The sequence below is a fragment of the Nothobranchius furzeri genome, chromosome 5 (genome assembly GCF_043380555.1).
Source record: "Nothobranchius furzeri strain GRZ-AD chromosome 5, NfurGRZ-RIMD1, whole genome shotgun sequence".
In the NCBI taxonomy this organism is placed as follows: Eukaryota; Metazoa; Chordata; class Actinopteri; order Cyprinodontiformes; family Nothobranchiidae; genus Nothobranchius; species Nothobranchius furzeri.
In genome coordinates, this window is record NC_091745.1 from 10,257,314 (window position 1) to 10,275,779 (window position 18,466).

At 41.4% G+C, this 18,466-nt stretch overlaps 1 protein-coding gene across 3 annotated transcripts in view; it reads left to right on the forward strand.

The window, feature by feature from the left end:
- The first annotated feature begins 9,286 nt into the window (after nt 1-9,286).
- The window catches only part of asic2 (acid-sensing (proton-gated) ion channel 2), an 808,019-nt gene continuing 798,839 nt past the window's right edge, over nt 9,287-18,466 (forward strand). Inside the window, exons 1-2 of one of the 3 annotated variants that reach the window (XM_070551418.1) lie at nt 9,287-9,419; nt 10,252-10,873. In XM_070551418.1, the coding sequence (XP_070407519.1) occupies nt 10,301-10,873 (573 nt within the window). In that variant the 5' untranslated portion in view covers nt 9,287-9,419; nt 10,252-10,300. Of the gene's footprint in view, nt 9,792-10,251; nt 10,874-18,466 lie in introns of all 3 variants that reach the window. The other 2 variants (XM_070551416.1, XM_070551417.1) reach the window with 2 other exon arrangements.

Below are 18,466 nucleotides of genomic sequence, written 5' to 3' on the forward strand. Positions count from 1 at the left end.
AAAATAAATAAAGGAAATAAAAGCATGACCTCAAGGGCCCTAAGGTTTATTCTGGTTTAAAGTTTGGGGAGAAAAACTTGCTTATGTCTGATGTTAAACGCTGTAAATATCTGAATTTAGCCTTTAAGAAATCCCACTAATTATGTTCTAAAAGTTCATATTTTTAATGAGGACTTGATAAGTTGGGTAAAATTAAAATCCCATTTCACACGAAGGACACGGCTTTTAAGTTTACAAAGATATTTTTTTACGTTTATCTTTGATTACAGCAGGTGTTCAACCTTGTATTATTTTAATCATTCTATCAAATTACAATAACAGGATAAAAATAGTTATTTCCTGTGAAGGCATGTCAAAAATTCAATTTTCAGTAGGTTTATTATTTTCTGTACACTTAAGAGTGTGATTAATTATCTGCTGCATCAATCCAGATCAAGCTGTTTTCATGCCCCGAGTCAAAAACAAACACTTTTTAATGTTGGTTTTTGCTGCTGAAAACTTTTTAGTGTTAATGTGATGCAAATTAAAAAAGAGAAACACGAATAAAGTCTGGAAATATGGATCTGTTAATCCTTTGGCTGAAAGTAAAAAAGCTTGGGTGGATGAATGCAGATAAGATTTCAAAAGCACGAAGCTTAATTTTCAACCTTGGAGATTGTTTAATCCCTGTAAAACTATGCTCATTACCTCAGTGGAAAAATGAAAGATTTGCTTAATTAAGTTGTTAAACCAGCAAACCCTGCAGCCGTCTGAGACCACAGCGAATGTGATTTGGGAGAAGGAGCTGTGATCGACAGAGTGTGGGTGTGCAGCAGTGGCGGCTCCAGAAATGTTTTTCTGCAGGTGCTATGAAGGAGCTAGTCTTTTTATTGAGGGTGCCATGAAGGAAGTGGTCATGCGTACCTATTGTTCTCTAAAACACCTTCAACACTAGCAGATACACATGCGTGCACAACACCTCAACACCTGAAACAATCATTAATAAACATCATAAACATATGAACAATCGCTGACTTTTCCATGAAATCATAAACACACACAGCCACACAGAAACCCATCTATAGTGTTGCAAGGTTAGCTAACGTTAGTGTGAGCATTTCCAGCGGCAAAACCCTCGACTGCTGCGGTGGTTGAGGGTTGACTCTCTTCATCCAGATCTGTAGGTTTTTGTGGGTCTGAGATCACTTCCAAAGATTCATTCATTTCTGACTGAACCTGTGGAAATTTGGGCAACAAAAACCGATCCATTTTACCACTAGCTCTACCTTTCACTGGTTCGCAGGTGGAAAATGAGGTCAAAGGTTAACATTAATTTCCTGATTTGGTTTACGTTTTTACTATCTATATGTTTATGTTTATGTATTTAGCAGACGCTTTTGTCCAAAGCGACTTACAAGTGATAATCGGCATGTTGCCCTTGAGGCTAACAACAACAACAACAACAATGGTGACAGTTGACTGATTTTTGTTTTGTTTTGTATGTTAAATATTATCACATCCACACGTTAAATTTAAATTAAATTGTAAAAAAAAATCTAATATTTACTTGGGAGTGCAATGTGTCACACCCTGTCCTGTCTCCCCATTCTGTTCAGTCATGTGTTAATTGCTCCCACCTGCCTCTCGTTTTCCAATCACCCAAGCTCCCAGCCCTCATGTATTTAAACCCTCTCATTTCTGTGTCTTTTGTCGGTTCATTGTTTCCATGTCCTGTGTGCGTTTATCGTTAAAAACCTTTTATGTTTTCCTGTCTGTCTGTCTGTCTGTCTGTCTGCCTGCTTCCTCCCCAGCATTTGGATCCTCACCTCCGCTTCACTCACCAGCACGCGTGACACAATGACTAATCCAGGGGTAGCTATAGCGGCCCCTGGCGCCGCCACCGGTGTGCAGGCCTGAAAGATAGAGCATGTTTTATCTTCTTTATCATTCTTTAGTTTTAATTGAGTCTTTAGTGATCTTTTAAGGGGCAGAACTCAAAGAGAAAGTTCATTGTGATACTCAAATACCCTCAGGTGTGTACTGCATAGAATACACAGCTAAAACTATTCACAACAAAATGTTTGTTTTTGAACCGTTTGATATTTTAATGTTGTTTTCTTATAGCTGCAAATAAATGTTTCACCGTTCTATTTCACATCTAAGAACAGTCAAATACATTGTGTTATTTAGTTGATTTTGTTTGACTACTTTTTATGTAACACAATTGTGTAGCCAAATATGAAAATAACAGAATTTATTTTTTAATATATTTCATTTATATTTTATTAAAATCAGGTGAAACGGTGCTTTGAACGTCACCTGACGTTTCAGAAGCCACTTTTCTTCTCGTGCTCTTATTTTGGTAATCTAAAACAGGTAATATAGTGACCTCATTAGTGAATCCAGCAAATTTTTTGGCGATGAAAACATGTAGCTAGCAACCTATATGTATGTCGATGGTAGCAACAGATTCGCAATTGACATTATTATTGAGAATTTATTTTATGTCCGACTATCGTTTGCTCAAATTATGTTTTTTTGTTTTTGTTTTGGGAAGACGGCTGTTTCATTTGAGGAAAGGAAGTTTGCGCCACAGCAGCAGGTGAGGTAATTAAGAAACACACGTGTAGTTAAAAATGAGAAACACGTGTAAAAATTATTGTCTGAAAATTACATACTTTTCATGCTAAAATGTTTAAAAAACATGAGCACACTGAGTTCAGACGCTTAACAAACCTCCCTAAAGCTGCCATGGTGTTGAAAGCTAGGCTAAATGCTAGCTTATGTTGTATGTGGAGCACTAATGAGAACTGTTGGGCCTGTAAGTCTATTTTCTAGATAATCTTTATCTAAAAATAACTTTTCAGCCAATAGCTTTCTGCAAGTTATTTTATCGGAGCGTGAACTGTTTTACACATTTTCTAAAGACTCAACCAATTCTTTGTCATATTTATTTAAAAAAACGTGTTTAAACAATTGTGGTTCCTCTCTTCATATTTGAGCCGTTTACGTTTGAATAATTTCTAAAGATCTCATTAATCCGAGAACCGGTACAGGATCTGCTGTAAATTTGAACAGTGTTAAAAATCCTTAAAAATATCCATAAGCTGTTTAAACCATTAGAAACAAAGACTGTCGTCGTTGTCGTCTTCCTCTGCTTATCCGGGTCCGGGTCGCGGGGGCAGCATCCCAACTAGGGAGCTCCAGATCGTCCTCTCCCCGGCCTTTGAAACAAAGGGTGGCTCCATAGAAACCTAAAAACCAGGAGTGACCCGAGACCTCTGTGCAGTTTTGTAGATAAGAATGTATTAATTGGTAAGTTAATTAAACTTTACCATAGAGTTTTAATTAAAGTGCTCAAACTTAGGCAGTTTCATCTTAAATGTGTTTAGACGTAATTTTATGATGGCCTATTTCATTTGGGCTTTTTATTACGTTTTAATCACTTCATTATAGATATTAAGTAATGGAGTAATTTCTCAGTCCATTTCTGAAAATGAGTTGAAAGCAAGAAGGGACTTCACCAACAGGGATATCCCATTTTTATTTGCAAGTTAAGCTGATGTAGCTGTTTTGGGTAAATGTCCTAGAGTTTAGGTGTATTTTCACTCTCGATTATAGCTTTGTGTTATCCAGTTTGTGACTCATTGTCAAGTCTGTAAACCCACTGAATATAAGTATGTGCACAATTTTATTCAATACTCTGGTTAATTATCATTTCCACTTTCTATTACCTGGCAGATTTATTGTTACAATATTTTAAAAAATAATCATTGTTCACACATTATATGTATTCATTATTTAATGGAACAAACATAATGTGCAATTTTTTGTGTTTCAGTGTTTAATTTCAGACAATTGTCTCTGTAATGTTTTCTGAAACACACCCATTGTTGTTTTTTCTGATTTTGTAAATATTTAATGTAGAATGATGATGCAGAATTGCCAAATATATTTGGGTATATAAAATGAATCAGCTTTGATTCTAGTTAACCTGAAATCAATGCTAATTTTGTACAGAGCAAGACAGAACCAATTACCAATCAATATTCAACAGCTGTTTTTCGACAGAGAGGGTGGATACGATTTGCGGGGATCACGTAATTTCAAGGTGTTATGCACCCGCACAACCCTCAAAACTCACTGCATATCCAGAAGAGGCATTAAGCTTTGGAATGGTTTAGATGACAACTTAGAGAGTGCTACTAGTCTACTACTATTTAAAAGACAATATAAGACGACTGCTATTGAGAAATATGTTTAGAATATGTGATGGAAAAGCTTCTTGGTTTTATTCTGACTATGTGTTGTTATATAAAAGAACAGTACAAAATATAAAACGAATAACTAAATATGCATGAAAGGTTCATTAACAAAACATTTACTGTCAAAAAGTATAATATTGTAAGTTGTACAATATTGTAATGTGGGGTAGGTGCACATAAGCTTCTTTGCTTCAGCCTACTCCATTTGAGCATGTTTTAATGTGAATTTTGAAAGAATGCAACAAATGTAACTGCTCAATGAATGTGCTAAATAGATGTGATAAACAAGCAGTTGGAAAACCTGAATACAAACCTTTTCCTAGCATAAACAGTGGGTCAATTTTTCACTCTTTGTTATATTGCTGCCGTTTGCTATAATCAATTAAAATTTTTTTACTTATTAATGTTTACACGGCGCTCCATATTGGCAGAAAAACACAGAATTTTAGAAATGTATGCAGATTTATAAAAAAAGGAACTGAAATATCAACAGTCCTATGTATTCAGACTAGGGTTGTCAGGGTAACCGGTATAGCGGTAAACCCCGGTAAAAAAGTTGACAATAAAAATAACCGTGCAGTTTTTAATAAACTAAATTATCTCGGTGGGTTTACCGTGGCCGCGGTTTCGGCGCGGTGACCCTTACCAGCCACCGTCGCTTCAGCTGAAGTTCCCGCGGCGCGCACACGCACTTTTTAGTTTGCAACGGCACCAAAACTTTGAAGCTGAAATAACGGCCGAAGGAGGAGACGGCAGCGCCCAGGACATCCATCAGCCCTCAAAGAAGACTAAATCGGAAGTATGGGCATATTTTGGATTTCTGAAAAATGCTGAGGGACAGTTAATAGAAGACGGCTATCCCGTTTGCAGAACGTGCAGGAAACAAGTGTCTGCAAAAGGCAGCAACACTTCGAATCTCATGGCACATCTGCGTGACCATCACCCACGTCCCTACAGCCAGTGCAAGGTAAGATAACATTAGCATTTTAGCTTAAATGCATGACGCGAGGACTTTTGGTTGACGGAGAATGCAACGAGTCACTATATACTGCAGCCGCAGCGTCCTCTGCCGGCATTTAAACCGTGTCACGGACACCCTGTTGCTGGATGAAGCATCTTATTTGTTGATGATGAAGAGAAATATACAATTAGTTCCTTGTCATTGATTTGTTTACTTATTCAATGCCATTTATACTTGGACATTTGGATTTGATTACATAGTGTAGTAGTTATTTTAGTAATTTGTTTAAAGTGGCTATTTATTTTAAATACATATTTTTTAAGGTTGACTTGTACAGTGCTCAAGTCAAGTGTGGACTGGAGTTTTAGATTTTCATTTTGATAATGAAGAAAACAAGTATATGAGAAAACAAGTGGTGTTTCTTTGATTTGTTTACATATTGTTTATGTTTTGAATGTTTGGATTTGTATAATTTAAACCTGCACTGACTACTGTAACATGTTCCAGAAAAATAAGCTATTTGTTCCTTTACTTGTGAAAAGTTGCACTTTTGCTAAGGCTTTGTGTTATTTTAGGTTTTATAAACACTGTTAAACCTTTTCTAAACTATTTCAGTTTGTGTAGAACAGGACTATCAATGCTTTCTGAACATATGCAACACCGTTTAAAAAATACCGCGATAATACCGAAAACCGTGATAATTTTGGTCACAATAACCGTGAGGTTAAATTTTCATACCGTGACAACCCTAATTCAGACCCTCTACTGTGACACTCATATATTTAACTGAGGTGCTTTCCATTTCTTCTGATCATCTTTGAGCTGGTCCTACACCTTCATTGGAGTCCAGCTGTGTTTGATTATATTGATTGGACTTGATTAGGAAAGCCACACACCTAAGACCTTACAGCTCACAATGCAGGTCAGAGCAAATAAGAATCATGAGGCCAAAGGAACTGCCTGAAGAGCTCAGAGACAGAATCGTGACACAGATCTGGCCAAGGTTACAAAAAAGTCTCTGCTGCACTTGAAGTTCCTTAGAGGACAGTGGCCTCCATAATCCTTAAATGGAAGATGTTTGAGACTACCAGAACCCTTCCTAGAGCAGGCTCTCTGGCCAAAGTGAGTTACCGGGGGAGAAAAGCCTTTAGAGAGGTAAAGAAGAACCCAAAGATCACTGTGGCTGAGCTCCAGAATTGCTGTCAGGAGATGGGAGAAAATTGTAGAACGTCAACCATCACTGCAGCCCTTCATCAGGGCTTTAGAGCAGAGTGCCCCATTGGAAACATCTCCTCAGTGCAAGAAACACGAAAGCCCACATGGAGTTTGCTAAAAGACACCTGAAGGACCCGAGATGGTGATAAATAAGATTCCCTGATCTGATGAGACCAAGATAGAAATGTTTGGCCTTAATTCTAAGCGTTATCTGTAGAGAAAACCAGGCACTTCTAATCACTTGTCCAATACATTTCCACAGTGAAGCATGGTGGTGGAAGCATCATGCTGTAGGGGTGTTTTTGAGCTGCAGGGACAGGAGGACTTGTTGCAATTGAGGGAAGGATGAATGCAGCCAAGTACACGGATATCCTGGACAAGAACCTTCTCCAGAGTGCTCAGGACCTCAGACTGGGCCGAAGGTTTACCTTCAAACATGACAATGACCCTAAGCACACGGCTAAAATAATGAACGAGTGGCTTCACAGCAACTCTGTGACTTTTCTTGAATGGCCCAACCGAAGCCCTGACTTAAACCCAGTTGAGCATCTCTAGAGAGACCTAAACATGGCTGTCCACCAACGTTTACCATCCAACCTGACAGAACTGGAGAGGATCTGCAAGGAGGAATGGCAGAGGATCCCCAAATCCAGATGTAGGACACTGGTTGCATCTTCACCAAGAAGACTCGTGGCTGTATTAGCTCAAAAGGAAGCTTGTACCAAATACTGAGCAAAGGATCTGAAGGACCCTGTGATATTTCAATTAGTCTTTTTTAATAAATCTGCATACATTTCTAAAATGATGTGTTTTCCTGTCAATATGGGGTGCTGTGTGCACATTAATGAGGAAAAATGAATTTGATTTTAGCAAATGGCTGCAATATGACAAAGAGTGAAAATGTGACGAGGGTCTGAATACTTTCCGTACCCACTGTATTTGTCACAGGTCACTTTCATTGGGTACAACAGAACTGCCTTCACGGCATGAATTAGACTAGGCATAAGTAATGTTCCTTAGAGGTTCTGGTCCATAATGAGGACATCATCATACAGTTGCATGTCCATGAAATGAATCTCCTGTTCCACCACATCTCAGAGGTTCTACTGGTTAGAGATCGGGTGACTGTGGAGGCCGTTGGAGTCCAGTGAACTCATTGTTATGTTCTAGAAACGAGTTAGAGAGCTTTGAGCTTTGTGACACTATTTAGCCGCAAGTAGCCATCAAAAGACGGGGCCACCTATGGGACTTATTCTGTATTCTGATGCTTGATTTAAACTTCAACAGGTCATCTTCATCACCTCTAGATGCCTAAAGGCATTGAGTGACTGCCGCGTGATTGACTAATGAATAATTTGTCTTAAGCAATCTAACAGTCGTACCAGGTTGGTGAGTGCATGTAGATAGCTCAGTGGCTCAAAATATGTTTTCCTGCTTTTAAAAGACACAGTTATATTTTTTCCTGTTTGGGTACCACTACTGCCCCCGCGACCCAACTCCGGATAAGCAGATGGATGGGTGGATGGATGGGTGGATGGGTGGATGGGTACCGTGCTAGATTTGAAATGATGCGGTTAAGACATACACAGTTGTGATCAACTTTTATATTTCTCCTGTTCTTAAAGTCATTATGTTGACTGAAGTGTTCTATTTACAAAGAAAACACGGAGGAATGGACACATTTCACTGTACCTGTTATTTATTTTGATAAAAGCCATCTTGCAGACATTTCAACTCAGAACATGTTGTCAGTTTCTTATCTTTAGTCGATCATTATTCTGAAAAAGTAAAGTAAACATAAACAGTCAACATGCTTATGAAATCTGCAATGAAAAGCTTAGTTAACAATATGAGTTGCAGAGGGTTTGCATCTCGATATCAGGTCTGACATGGTTTCACTTCTGAACTAACATTTGAATTATTTTAAAACACTTATTTACAATTATAACACATATTGTATGAAAAGCTTTGAGTGGCTGATTTCCACCCAAATTAGTTAAATTTCTTTCGACAAAACCTGGTATGAAGACACCTAAGGTACCTGCAGGTTACAGGGCGATAGTGACTGAGCGGCGTACATACAGTCATGTTAATGGAGGTTATCTAATTACCCTTGAGCGTCAAACAGGAGAAGTTGCCTTTATGGGAACGCCAACATCATTAGAGTGTATTTGAGCCGCTGGTTAGGAGGCTTACATTAAATCAAAACTGTAATTGTCTAAACTCATCATCAATGTTCACGCTGTGGCATCTTTTCTTTCTTTTATCGCCGTTTATCACTCTCACACCCTTCTGCTACTTCCGTATCACTACTTCCTTCCTGCTGTCTCCTTGTATCACTTCACCCATGGTCTGTTTCCTGTCTCCTTAGTGCCGGATGCTCAGGAACATCCCCTCCATCAGAGTATTCATTCAGACTCGTTGTGCGCCCATTATTTCCTTCACATCTTCGTCGCTCACCTCTACTTTTGAATTTCTATGTGACGTTACTGTGTAGCCACATCTCCTTGCCCCCCCCCCCCCCCCCCCGTTTTTTTAGTTTCCTATCTTATTTTTGTCCTCAACCTAGATCTCCCTGCCTTTACTCCTCCGTCTCCACTTCTGCTTCACCACCCATGACATGCACCCCCCCCCGCCCCACTCCACTCATCAGCCCGTGCAACTACCATTGTTTTCGCTCCCTCTCAGACAGACAGTCTCTCGTCTTAGCATCCATCCATCACTCTGTTAGTGGTGACGAGATGTGGAAGTGTAAACGGCAGGGAGACAAACATGAACAAAGATGGGGGTGTTTTCTGGGGGAGGAGAAAACATATTCAGTTAGACTTTGCTTTGGGGAGATCAAGCGAGGAGAGTGTTGGCTTCCCTCCCTCCTCTCTCCTCTCTTTCCACTCTGCCTCAGTGCAAGCATGCGTGTGTATGTGTGTGTCGGTGTGTGTGCGCGTCTCTCCCAGCTCCGCTGTTGTTCGCTGCCGCCACAGATGAGCTGAGAAGAGGAGGTAAGGCGGATGTGTCTGGCCAGAGGAAAACGGGAGGAGTTTGGATCGGCGCGCGAGACTAACCGGCAGCTCTGATCGTCAACGGCTCTCCCTCTGTCGTTCACACACACATACACGCACGCATGTGCGCTGTCAGACACACACACACACACACTCACGCCAGCTGGATGTTTCCTTGCTACGCTGAACGGGAGAGGTGCTTTGGCTTGTCATTAGTTGAGGGCACGGAGGAACATGAGGAGCCTTGACGCGTGTTTGTGTTTCTGAATGGAGATGAGCCAGTACTTTAAACACACCGGAGCTGCTTTCACCGGCTCGCGGCTGAAGTGACTCGCACCTCTCGCTCCGGGTGACACCGTGGACTAAACTCTGGTATTTTTGAATGTGGATTAGAGCAGTCACAGAGGGCAGTGGAGGATGAAAGGGCGGGGTGGGGGGTGTTGGGATTCGTGTCTGTGTTGAGTGGATGTTTAGGGGTGTAGTGAGAGCCACAGGCAGCCTGGCAGCCAATGTTACGCTCAGCTCAAGTGAATAAGAGTGGAAGTGGAAATGAGAGGAGAGGAGAGGGATGTCCTGAGGGAGCATCTCTCTCCTTCGTCGCTGGTTCTGGTTTTAGAAGTTTTATAATACTTATCATACTTTATCTATTGCCAGTTCTTGGCTTCAAATTAGCTGTTTAGTCATTCATTTCCTCCATGTTCTCTTGCTGTGTGTCTTAAGTTTGTTTCAGTCTTTTACATTTTTACTCCTGATCTCTGTCTCTGCTGCTGCTTATAATGTGATCAGTTCAACTATGGATTGTAAAACTAAGTCTTGGTTTCTTTCTGCGCAGGTGTGAGTGCACGGGGGGGCTCCCTGGCTGTGGAGGTGGAGAGCTGAAAATGGATCTGAAGGAAAGTTGTGGCAGTCAGGGGAGCCACGAGAGCTCCAGCCTGCATCCCACCTCCTGGCAGGCTTTCGCTAACACCAGTACGCTGCACGGTCTGCGCTTCATCTTCCCATATGGACGAGCTGGTGCACGCCGCTTGCTCTGGGCTGTGGCTCTCCTGGCCTGCCTGGGACTTTTAGCCTTGGAGAGTGCGGAGCGGCTCGCCTACTTCCTGTCTTATCCTCACGTGACCAGCGTGGACGCTATTGTGTCGAGCAGTTTAGTTTTCCCTGCTGTGACCATTTGTAACCTCAATGCTTATCGCTTCAGCCATCTCACTCGTAATGACCTGTACCACGCTGGAGAGCTGCTTGCCCTGCTGGATGTACACCTGGCAATCCCCCAGCCGCACCTGGCTGAGCCTGATGTGCTCGCTGTCCTGCAGGAAAAGACCAACTTCACAGCCTACAAACCCAAAGTGTTCAGCATGAAGGAGTTCATCGATAGGGTTGGCCACGACCTCAATGAGATGATGCTTTCGTGCAAATACCAAGGCCAAGAATGCAGCCACAGTGACTTCAAAACCGTGAGTTTCTTCAAATGTCATCTCTGCTCTGTGCTCAGCTGGAGTTAGAACCTCTCTTAGGTCATCTGTCCGTCTGAAACTGCTCGTGAGGTTTTCAGGGTGCATGGTCTGACTCTTGAAAGTTTCTAGAAAAGAATTGTCTTTTGAAAATGCTGATAAAATATCTTGATGCATGCTGAAAGCTGAGCTTTCCCTCCTGCTGTGCACAGCTTGAAGCTTCCTGACTGGTTTTCTCCGTGGTACCCTCATGGCTCGCTTCACATGTAGCCTTTTAAGAATTGTTCTGCAAATACATTCTGTGCTTTTTCCTTCACGTTGTCCTCAGCTTTCACACAATAGCTTTGTGCCAGTGGCAAGTGCAGTACTGTGACAAGTCTGAAGTATCCTAGTGACTGAAGCAAAGTAACTGTTTTGTCCTCGGCCATTTGAGTTGTGAATTCCCTTGAATCCTCCCGTCACTTCGTTTTGTTTCTGCGACCAAGTATTTTCTTTATTTTTACAAGTCTGAGCTTTCAAACGATGCTTTTTCCCTCTTCTTGAGTGTCTACTGGAGAATAAAATCAAAACAAATAAGTATTTATTTACACGTTGGCAGGAGTTTTTCCTCTTGTTGATTCTGATCTCCAGAGTCTGGTGATGCTGGCGTGAAAAGTGGTTTCATATTTGCATTATTTTCAGTGATAAAAAGAAATAAATAGCTTTAATCAATCTACTCTATTACAGAGCAAAGTGAGCATGCTTGTTGGCTTGGACACCAAATGCTGATATTTAACTTCAACTTGTTGCTTACTTCAGCTCCACCAGGGCGTGTGGGGATTGCATCCATCATAAAACATTGACTCTTTTAAACACACAACCTTCTTTTCTTTTAACTTAATGAAATTGATTCTAAAATTTCTTGTGAGAAGACTTGCTGGATCTCTTCAGAAATCTCTGGTATTTACAAGGTTTAAGTCATTAACACAAATCTGGTACACCTGACATTTATACAGACCATTTAAAAAGAAGGCTGCAGAGTTTCTGTCTTCTTCAGCGCATTTATTCAGCTGTTCTGCTGTCAGCAGACGCGTGAGCTGTGTAATCCATCACGCCGAAGAACAAGTCTGCATCGGTTTATTGGCATAGCTCTGCTTCAGCCTGGTGAGCTTGAAGACTGTACGGTCGGTGTTTCAACCTGCCTGTTAGTTTGGACTCTGGAAAATCGTAGCCCGCTGCTAAGAAAACACTTAGACTGAATTTATTATTCTTTGGTGCATTTTATCATTTCTTAACTATAATGGATTATATTTTTATTTAGTTATAGTCATTTTCATGGAGCCAAAGCGCTTTACAGAAAATCCGTGATTCATTCCCACTCTGGTGACATTAAACTACATCATAACCACAGCTTTCCTGGGGCAGTCTGACAGAGGTGAGGCTGCTATTTTGTGCCAATGGCTCCTTTGACCACTACAGACACAGGGGAGTCAATTGAACAGCAGAATTCCCAGGAAAGATTAGGGGTCGAACTGGCAACCCTTGCGTTACTGGACAACCAGCTCCTGAGCTGCTGCTGCTCCACTATGAAGGGTTAGCATGAAAGTAAAATCTCTAAAGAAAATAACAAGATCGTTCTTTGTGGATATTCATTTAATGCTTTTAATAAAATGCCAAAACTTTCATATGATATCAAAATGTCTGTCAAAATAATAAATAATGGACCTTTAGTTGTTTTATTGTGTTAATGATGTGGGGACCTCGGAAAGGGAAACTGTTTAAAAAGAGACTTTTTAGAGCTACTGGAGTCTTGATTGTGAAGGAAAGTTAAACCTTTTGGCCACCACAGAGCTCTGCTTTTTACTGCTACTAACTAGGGTTACCGCATGTTCCTCCACATATGGAATAGTTCCATTTTCATAACTTAAATTGTTCATTCCATCTTGAATCTAAACACAGGGCGGGTCATATGTATGTGTCATATTTCTGAGTTGTCCTCAGTGCAGCTTCATCTTCTCCATATTTTATATGAAATAGCAGATTATGAGATGGATTTGTTAGGGTCTAACGTAGTGGTGATGTGTAAGATTACACCTCCCCCCCCCCACACACACACCTTCTCCACCACAACGCCAGCACAAGCATGAGTGGGAGGGGTCAAATCTGTGGAGGTTTTCCAACAACAACCTTAAAGTTTTTTGCCACACGCAGAGGCGGATTTAGCAATTTGGGGGCCCAAGGCGAACACAGACATGGGGCCCCTTACACCAAATTTTCGACAATCTTACCTTTAACTGGATTTGTGATACTCTCCCCTCTTCTGACACGAGTTATTTTCCCTTTTTATTAGTCCTCCTTTTTTCCTGTTTCTCTCTCCCTTTGAGCGCTTTCAATATTTGCTCTGCTTTCTTTTTCCTGTCAGTGCTCCTGTGCTTTTGCCTTAGTTATTTTTTTTCTATTTTCCATTTTGATCCATGTTTTCCTCCCTTTAAACATTTTCCATTGTCTTTCCTTTCTGCTTCCTTTTGATGTTTACATCGAAAAACGACGTCACTTTCAGAAGTGAAAATAAAAGCTTATATGAAGCAAGCTGCTTCTTTCTCTTATTGGAGCCACTAGGATAACTCCATTTCATGCTTAATGTTTTGACTATCGCTTTGAGTTTGTTACGAACGCTCCCGCCTCTCTTCTTCTTCTTGTTTGTGGTCTTATGGCACTTGGCAAACAACCATTTGGTGCATTACCGCCACCAACTGGATTGGAGTGGAATGACTACCAATCACTTCATGTTTGTGCATCGCCGTCTTAATAACCCTCTTATGACCATAATTATAACAGGGCCGCCTGTTTTTTTTCTTATGGCTGTAAAATTGTAATAAAAAGTGCAAAGTGTGTGTAACTCTTCTTTTTTCAGAACAACCTCAGCTTTCAGTGTATGGTTTGTATTTAGAATTAATTTCTATGAAAGCCTTTAAAACATCAGCTTAAAAGTGAAAAAGCAAAAAATGGAATGAAGCCGAATCTTACAATTAGCAAATAGTTGAGGGTTGTTCAAATAAAAAAATAAAAAATAAAGACTGAACAAACATTCATACCCTGGTTCACTGGAGATCTGCTTCGTGGTCACTGTATTCAGATAGCTATAAGCCTGCTCCGTTTCAATCAGGCTGTACAGCAGGATTTCCCCTCGTAGCGATATTTTCCATAACTCTGATTGCTTCATGCTATAGATCGTTGGAAAGCTGCTTTTATGTACTTTTGGAATTTTTTGAATCTGATCAGCCATTCAAAAGTTATAAAACGGAGTATTTTGGATGACAAACTCAGCACGTCTCTGAATCTGTGTTGTGATTCGTTGCGCTCAAGACAGGGAATGCCGGTGGCTACCGTAATGTATTGTATATGCACGGAAAGCCCCATTTTTAAAGGGGCATTATGGAAGTTTGACAGTCAAAACATGTATAGAAATAATAAATTTCTTCTTCATACATTCTCCTGCAATGCCCTGGTCCTGTAGAATGAGCCCTGGCATTTTTACTGTGATTGCCTGTTTTTCTGTAAAATCACAGAAAAAGAGAGATGCTCGGGTCGAGCAGGCTGCTTCATGCGCGTTCACGCTCAGGCATAGCCCGTAGCATTTGCTATCAGTAGCTTTAGCAGCAGAGACAGAGGTAGTGCCAACTCAGCGACTTTGTCGCTGTTCCTAACGCCTAGTGCTGAGGACCCTTAGCTACTTTCTTCTAGATATTTCCTGCAAATTAGCAACAAAATAGCCATTTTCGCTCCGAACCGTTCTTTGAACGTTGTTTCAGCTGTCATCAAGGATATAAATGTTACAGATACTAAAGATGTCACTGGTGCTATAGCTCACCTAGTGAGACAGCGGACTCGTGCGGAAGACCCGGGTTCGATTCTGGATGTGAACATAGTTTATTTAGAGTTTATTTTTTACATTAATCAGGGTTAGGGCTGCAACAACGAATCGATGAATTCGATGAAAATCGATTACTAAAAGCGTTGGCAACGAATTGCGTCATCGATTCGTTGTGTCGCACAACTCTTCCAAAAGCGCCCCCCCCCCCTCCCGCCCACCGTTGCGCGCAGACCAGAGCAAGTCAGATCAGCGCAAGGGAGAGCCGCAGATCAGCGCGAGGGAGAGCCGCAGATCAGCGCGAGGGAGAGCCTGCAGACTTGCGCTGCTGCGAACCGGTTCCGCATTGTTGCACAGCGATCCAGGCAGCTGCTTCCAGCGCACGGTCAATTCTCAAAGTGGCGCAACCAAAAAACTATAATTAGCACACGATCGTTCTTGTCTGCACATGTTCTCTATTTTCTGTCTTATTTGTGCCTGAAGCGCTCTGCTGCGGAGCTCATCACCTGTGCTGTGGTGATTTCACCTCACGCAGCATCGAAAACGCGCTCTCCGCTTTCCGGTCAGGAGATCTCTTTGATCTGCTCAAAAGTAACTGATGAGGTGAAAAAGTAAGAATCCAGGCAACAGATTTTCTGGAGAATTATGAGGAGATGCAGGAAGATGAGAGACAGACAGGACAGGAAAATAGTTAAATAAAAACAAGAAAACAAAGTGAAATGTAGGTAGATTTATCTCCACTACACGTTTTTACCAGTAAAAAACAATAAGTTATACACATGTCATAGTTATACATCTGATACAATTCAGATCACCTTCAAAACTCAGTCACACACCCAGGGCCGTTTCAAGACATTTTGGGGGCCAAGGCAAAATGTCCCCCCCCCCCCCCCCCCCCCCATAACTGGGCTCCCCAGAAGCCTCTGTGTAATTGATGCCCTCTCCAGGAGTATTAGTTATACAGTGTTTGTAAAAGCCCCTCAGACATCACTGACATGTTCTAATATTATCAGATGAAAAACTAAATTATCAGACATGCTGTCTCATCTGCTTCTTTTCTAAACTTGCAAAAAGTAACAAAACCATTTGAAAGCCACTATTTGTGGATTCTCTGAAAGTTTCCATGGAGTGTGTGACAACTTATTTTATCATTGATCCTATCGTCTAATCTCACAGCTGAAACAAGCATCCTTAATAATCTGTGCACAGGAAGCTTACCGATGCTGTAGTAAAACAAAAGGTATAATAATTTATTATTAATAAAACCTTGTTGCAGCACTAAAGCATAAAAATGAGATTTTGCATTAAATATGCAAAATATTTACATATGAATTGTTTTAGAGCCCTTTTATTGGCAGAATCTGATATTAATTTAGTTCTTACAAAAAATGGGTCCCAACATGGTTTGTGTGGTGTTGCCATAGTGTGACATCATAGGCACAGATCCCCTGTCCTCTTGTTTGGAAATGGAAATATGATCACCCTACATTGAACAAACTGTCCACCCGGGCTTTTGCGCTGCACAGAGACGCTTTGCTGCCTATGACTTCGAATGTCAGTTGAGAGTCAGTCTCATGCAGACTGACCAATGAAGAGAGGGCCTCAAGTTAAGACCCTCTCCTCATTGGTCAGTCCACACGAGGTGGGTCAAAGGTTACTCTGGGCGGGTTACGTGTTGTCAGGCATTCAAGTATTGAGTATATTTACTGCATATTACAGTAAAATATTCTGTATGTGACCACATTATGGTGATCCTCGGGTCGTGATGATGGAGCCCTTGAATATTGTTGCCCAGGGTACAACAAAGTGTTAATCTGGCCCTGGTTCCGCCGTCACATTCCCGCAGAAACTGGTTGATCACACCGGGGCCAGACTACTAGCATGTGGTTTTACAACCACAATGTCCTCGGAAGCAAAAACGCTTTTAAAAGGGAGGGAGGAGTCCTAACTGTTGCTGCAGGCGTGTTGTGTGAGAGTGCAGTTATATACTGGTTAATATATTTTTGGGTTCAGTTGCTTTCATGTGGCCTAATGTGAGTCTATTTGGGATCATTGGAATGATCAGCAGCATTTCTTGATGTGACTTTATGGCAGTTGCCCAGGGCATCATCGCAAGGAGAATGGCATTCATTTACTTTTGTTTTATTTGGTATTTTTTCAGTCATTTTTGGAAATAGTGATCAATTTTGATTAATTCACAGCCTATGTTTAATTACATTTAAAATAAATGTCAACAGATGAGATCAAACAAAACAGATGAGAATTGCCCTTAAGCTGTTTAACTTGGACCAAGCATTTTAGGTCACAGATAGATGTAGCTTAGGGTCTCTGTCTATACACCTTATAAGACAATTTAGGTGATGGCATGTTGTTTTTCTGCTATTGAACTGTTTTCTAATAATGTTGTGTTAAATAAAGTGAAGGAAGGAGAGAAATAACGTTTCCCTAGCAGTTTTTAAAAATTTCCCCATGTAATCCGATTAATCGATTAATCGTGTCGAGACCCCATCCGATTAATCGATTATCCAAATAATCGTTTGTTGCAGCCCTAATCAGGGTTTCCCTTACATAGGCGTAGCCGTGGCGGGCCGCCACGGCTGAAATCCCACCGCCACGCCTACAACATCCCAAGTTTTATTGTTTTTTTTTTTTTTTTTTTGCGCCGTTTCCCGAAGAAGCAGCAAGAACTACTGTGTTGTTGCTTGGGATCACAGCCGGCAGGTAGCAAGGAGGATGAGGCACGGCAGGGGGTTACAGCTATGAGCGTACGGATAAAGCATTTTTGACGAATACGAGCAAGAAACGAGTGTAAAACTCAGAAATATCTGTAATCGTGCTGAATTAAATTCTCATTGGGTAACTGACTGTCTTCACGCTCTGTGATTGGCCAGTCAGATAGAGCACCTGCCCTCCCTACAAACAAAACTGCAGCCGGGAGCTCCGTCAGCTCGGTCCAGGCATCAACGCACACACACAGACAGTAAAGCCGGGCGTACACTGTGTGACTTTTTCACTTTTTTGAGCCGATTTTCCAGTCGTGCGAGAATCCACAAGATCGGGGCGAGTTTTGCGCTGAGCGTCGTGTAGTGTACTGGGGGTTACGAGAGGCGATTAACACCACGTGACCAGCTACAGATCAGCAATCGTGAGCTCGCACGGACTTCTGGCGTGTTTAATATTTATCTCGTTCCTCATGAGGGTTGAAGCGGCGCTGCGAGCAGCTGCGACCCAAAAAGTATCAGAACCGCTCACGGCGCATTCGCAATCCTGCATCAACTCCGCTCACCCGCTATTTCCCTAATAACACAAGCTGTTCGTTTTTGTTTCTACACGTTTTTTTTACTCACAAAGATTGTCAAGAAAGCGTGTTTGTCGTGTTCATGTCAAATTAAACTGATCACAAAACACAAATTTACTTTCTTTATTTCGTTTCCTCATCCAACCCCCATAAATCCCTGTGTGTCCTCCTGCAGCACTCCCGAAGGACAACAGGCAAAACAAGACAAAAAAGTCTGACGTGTTGAGTAAAAACTGCTATTTTTAGCATATTTTAGGTCCGACCTGTTGCTACCAGACGTACAGTGAGCACATGACTCGTGAGATCTACCCTGCGCTGAAGTCGTACAGTTTGAGCTGAAGCTGTGTTACGAGTGAAAAAGTCGCACAGTGTCCGCCCAGCTTATTATAATGTTCACAGTAATGCATCTTGATGTTCTTAACAAATAAATCAAATCAAAGATATTGGT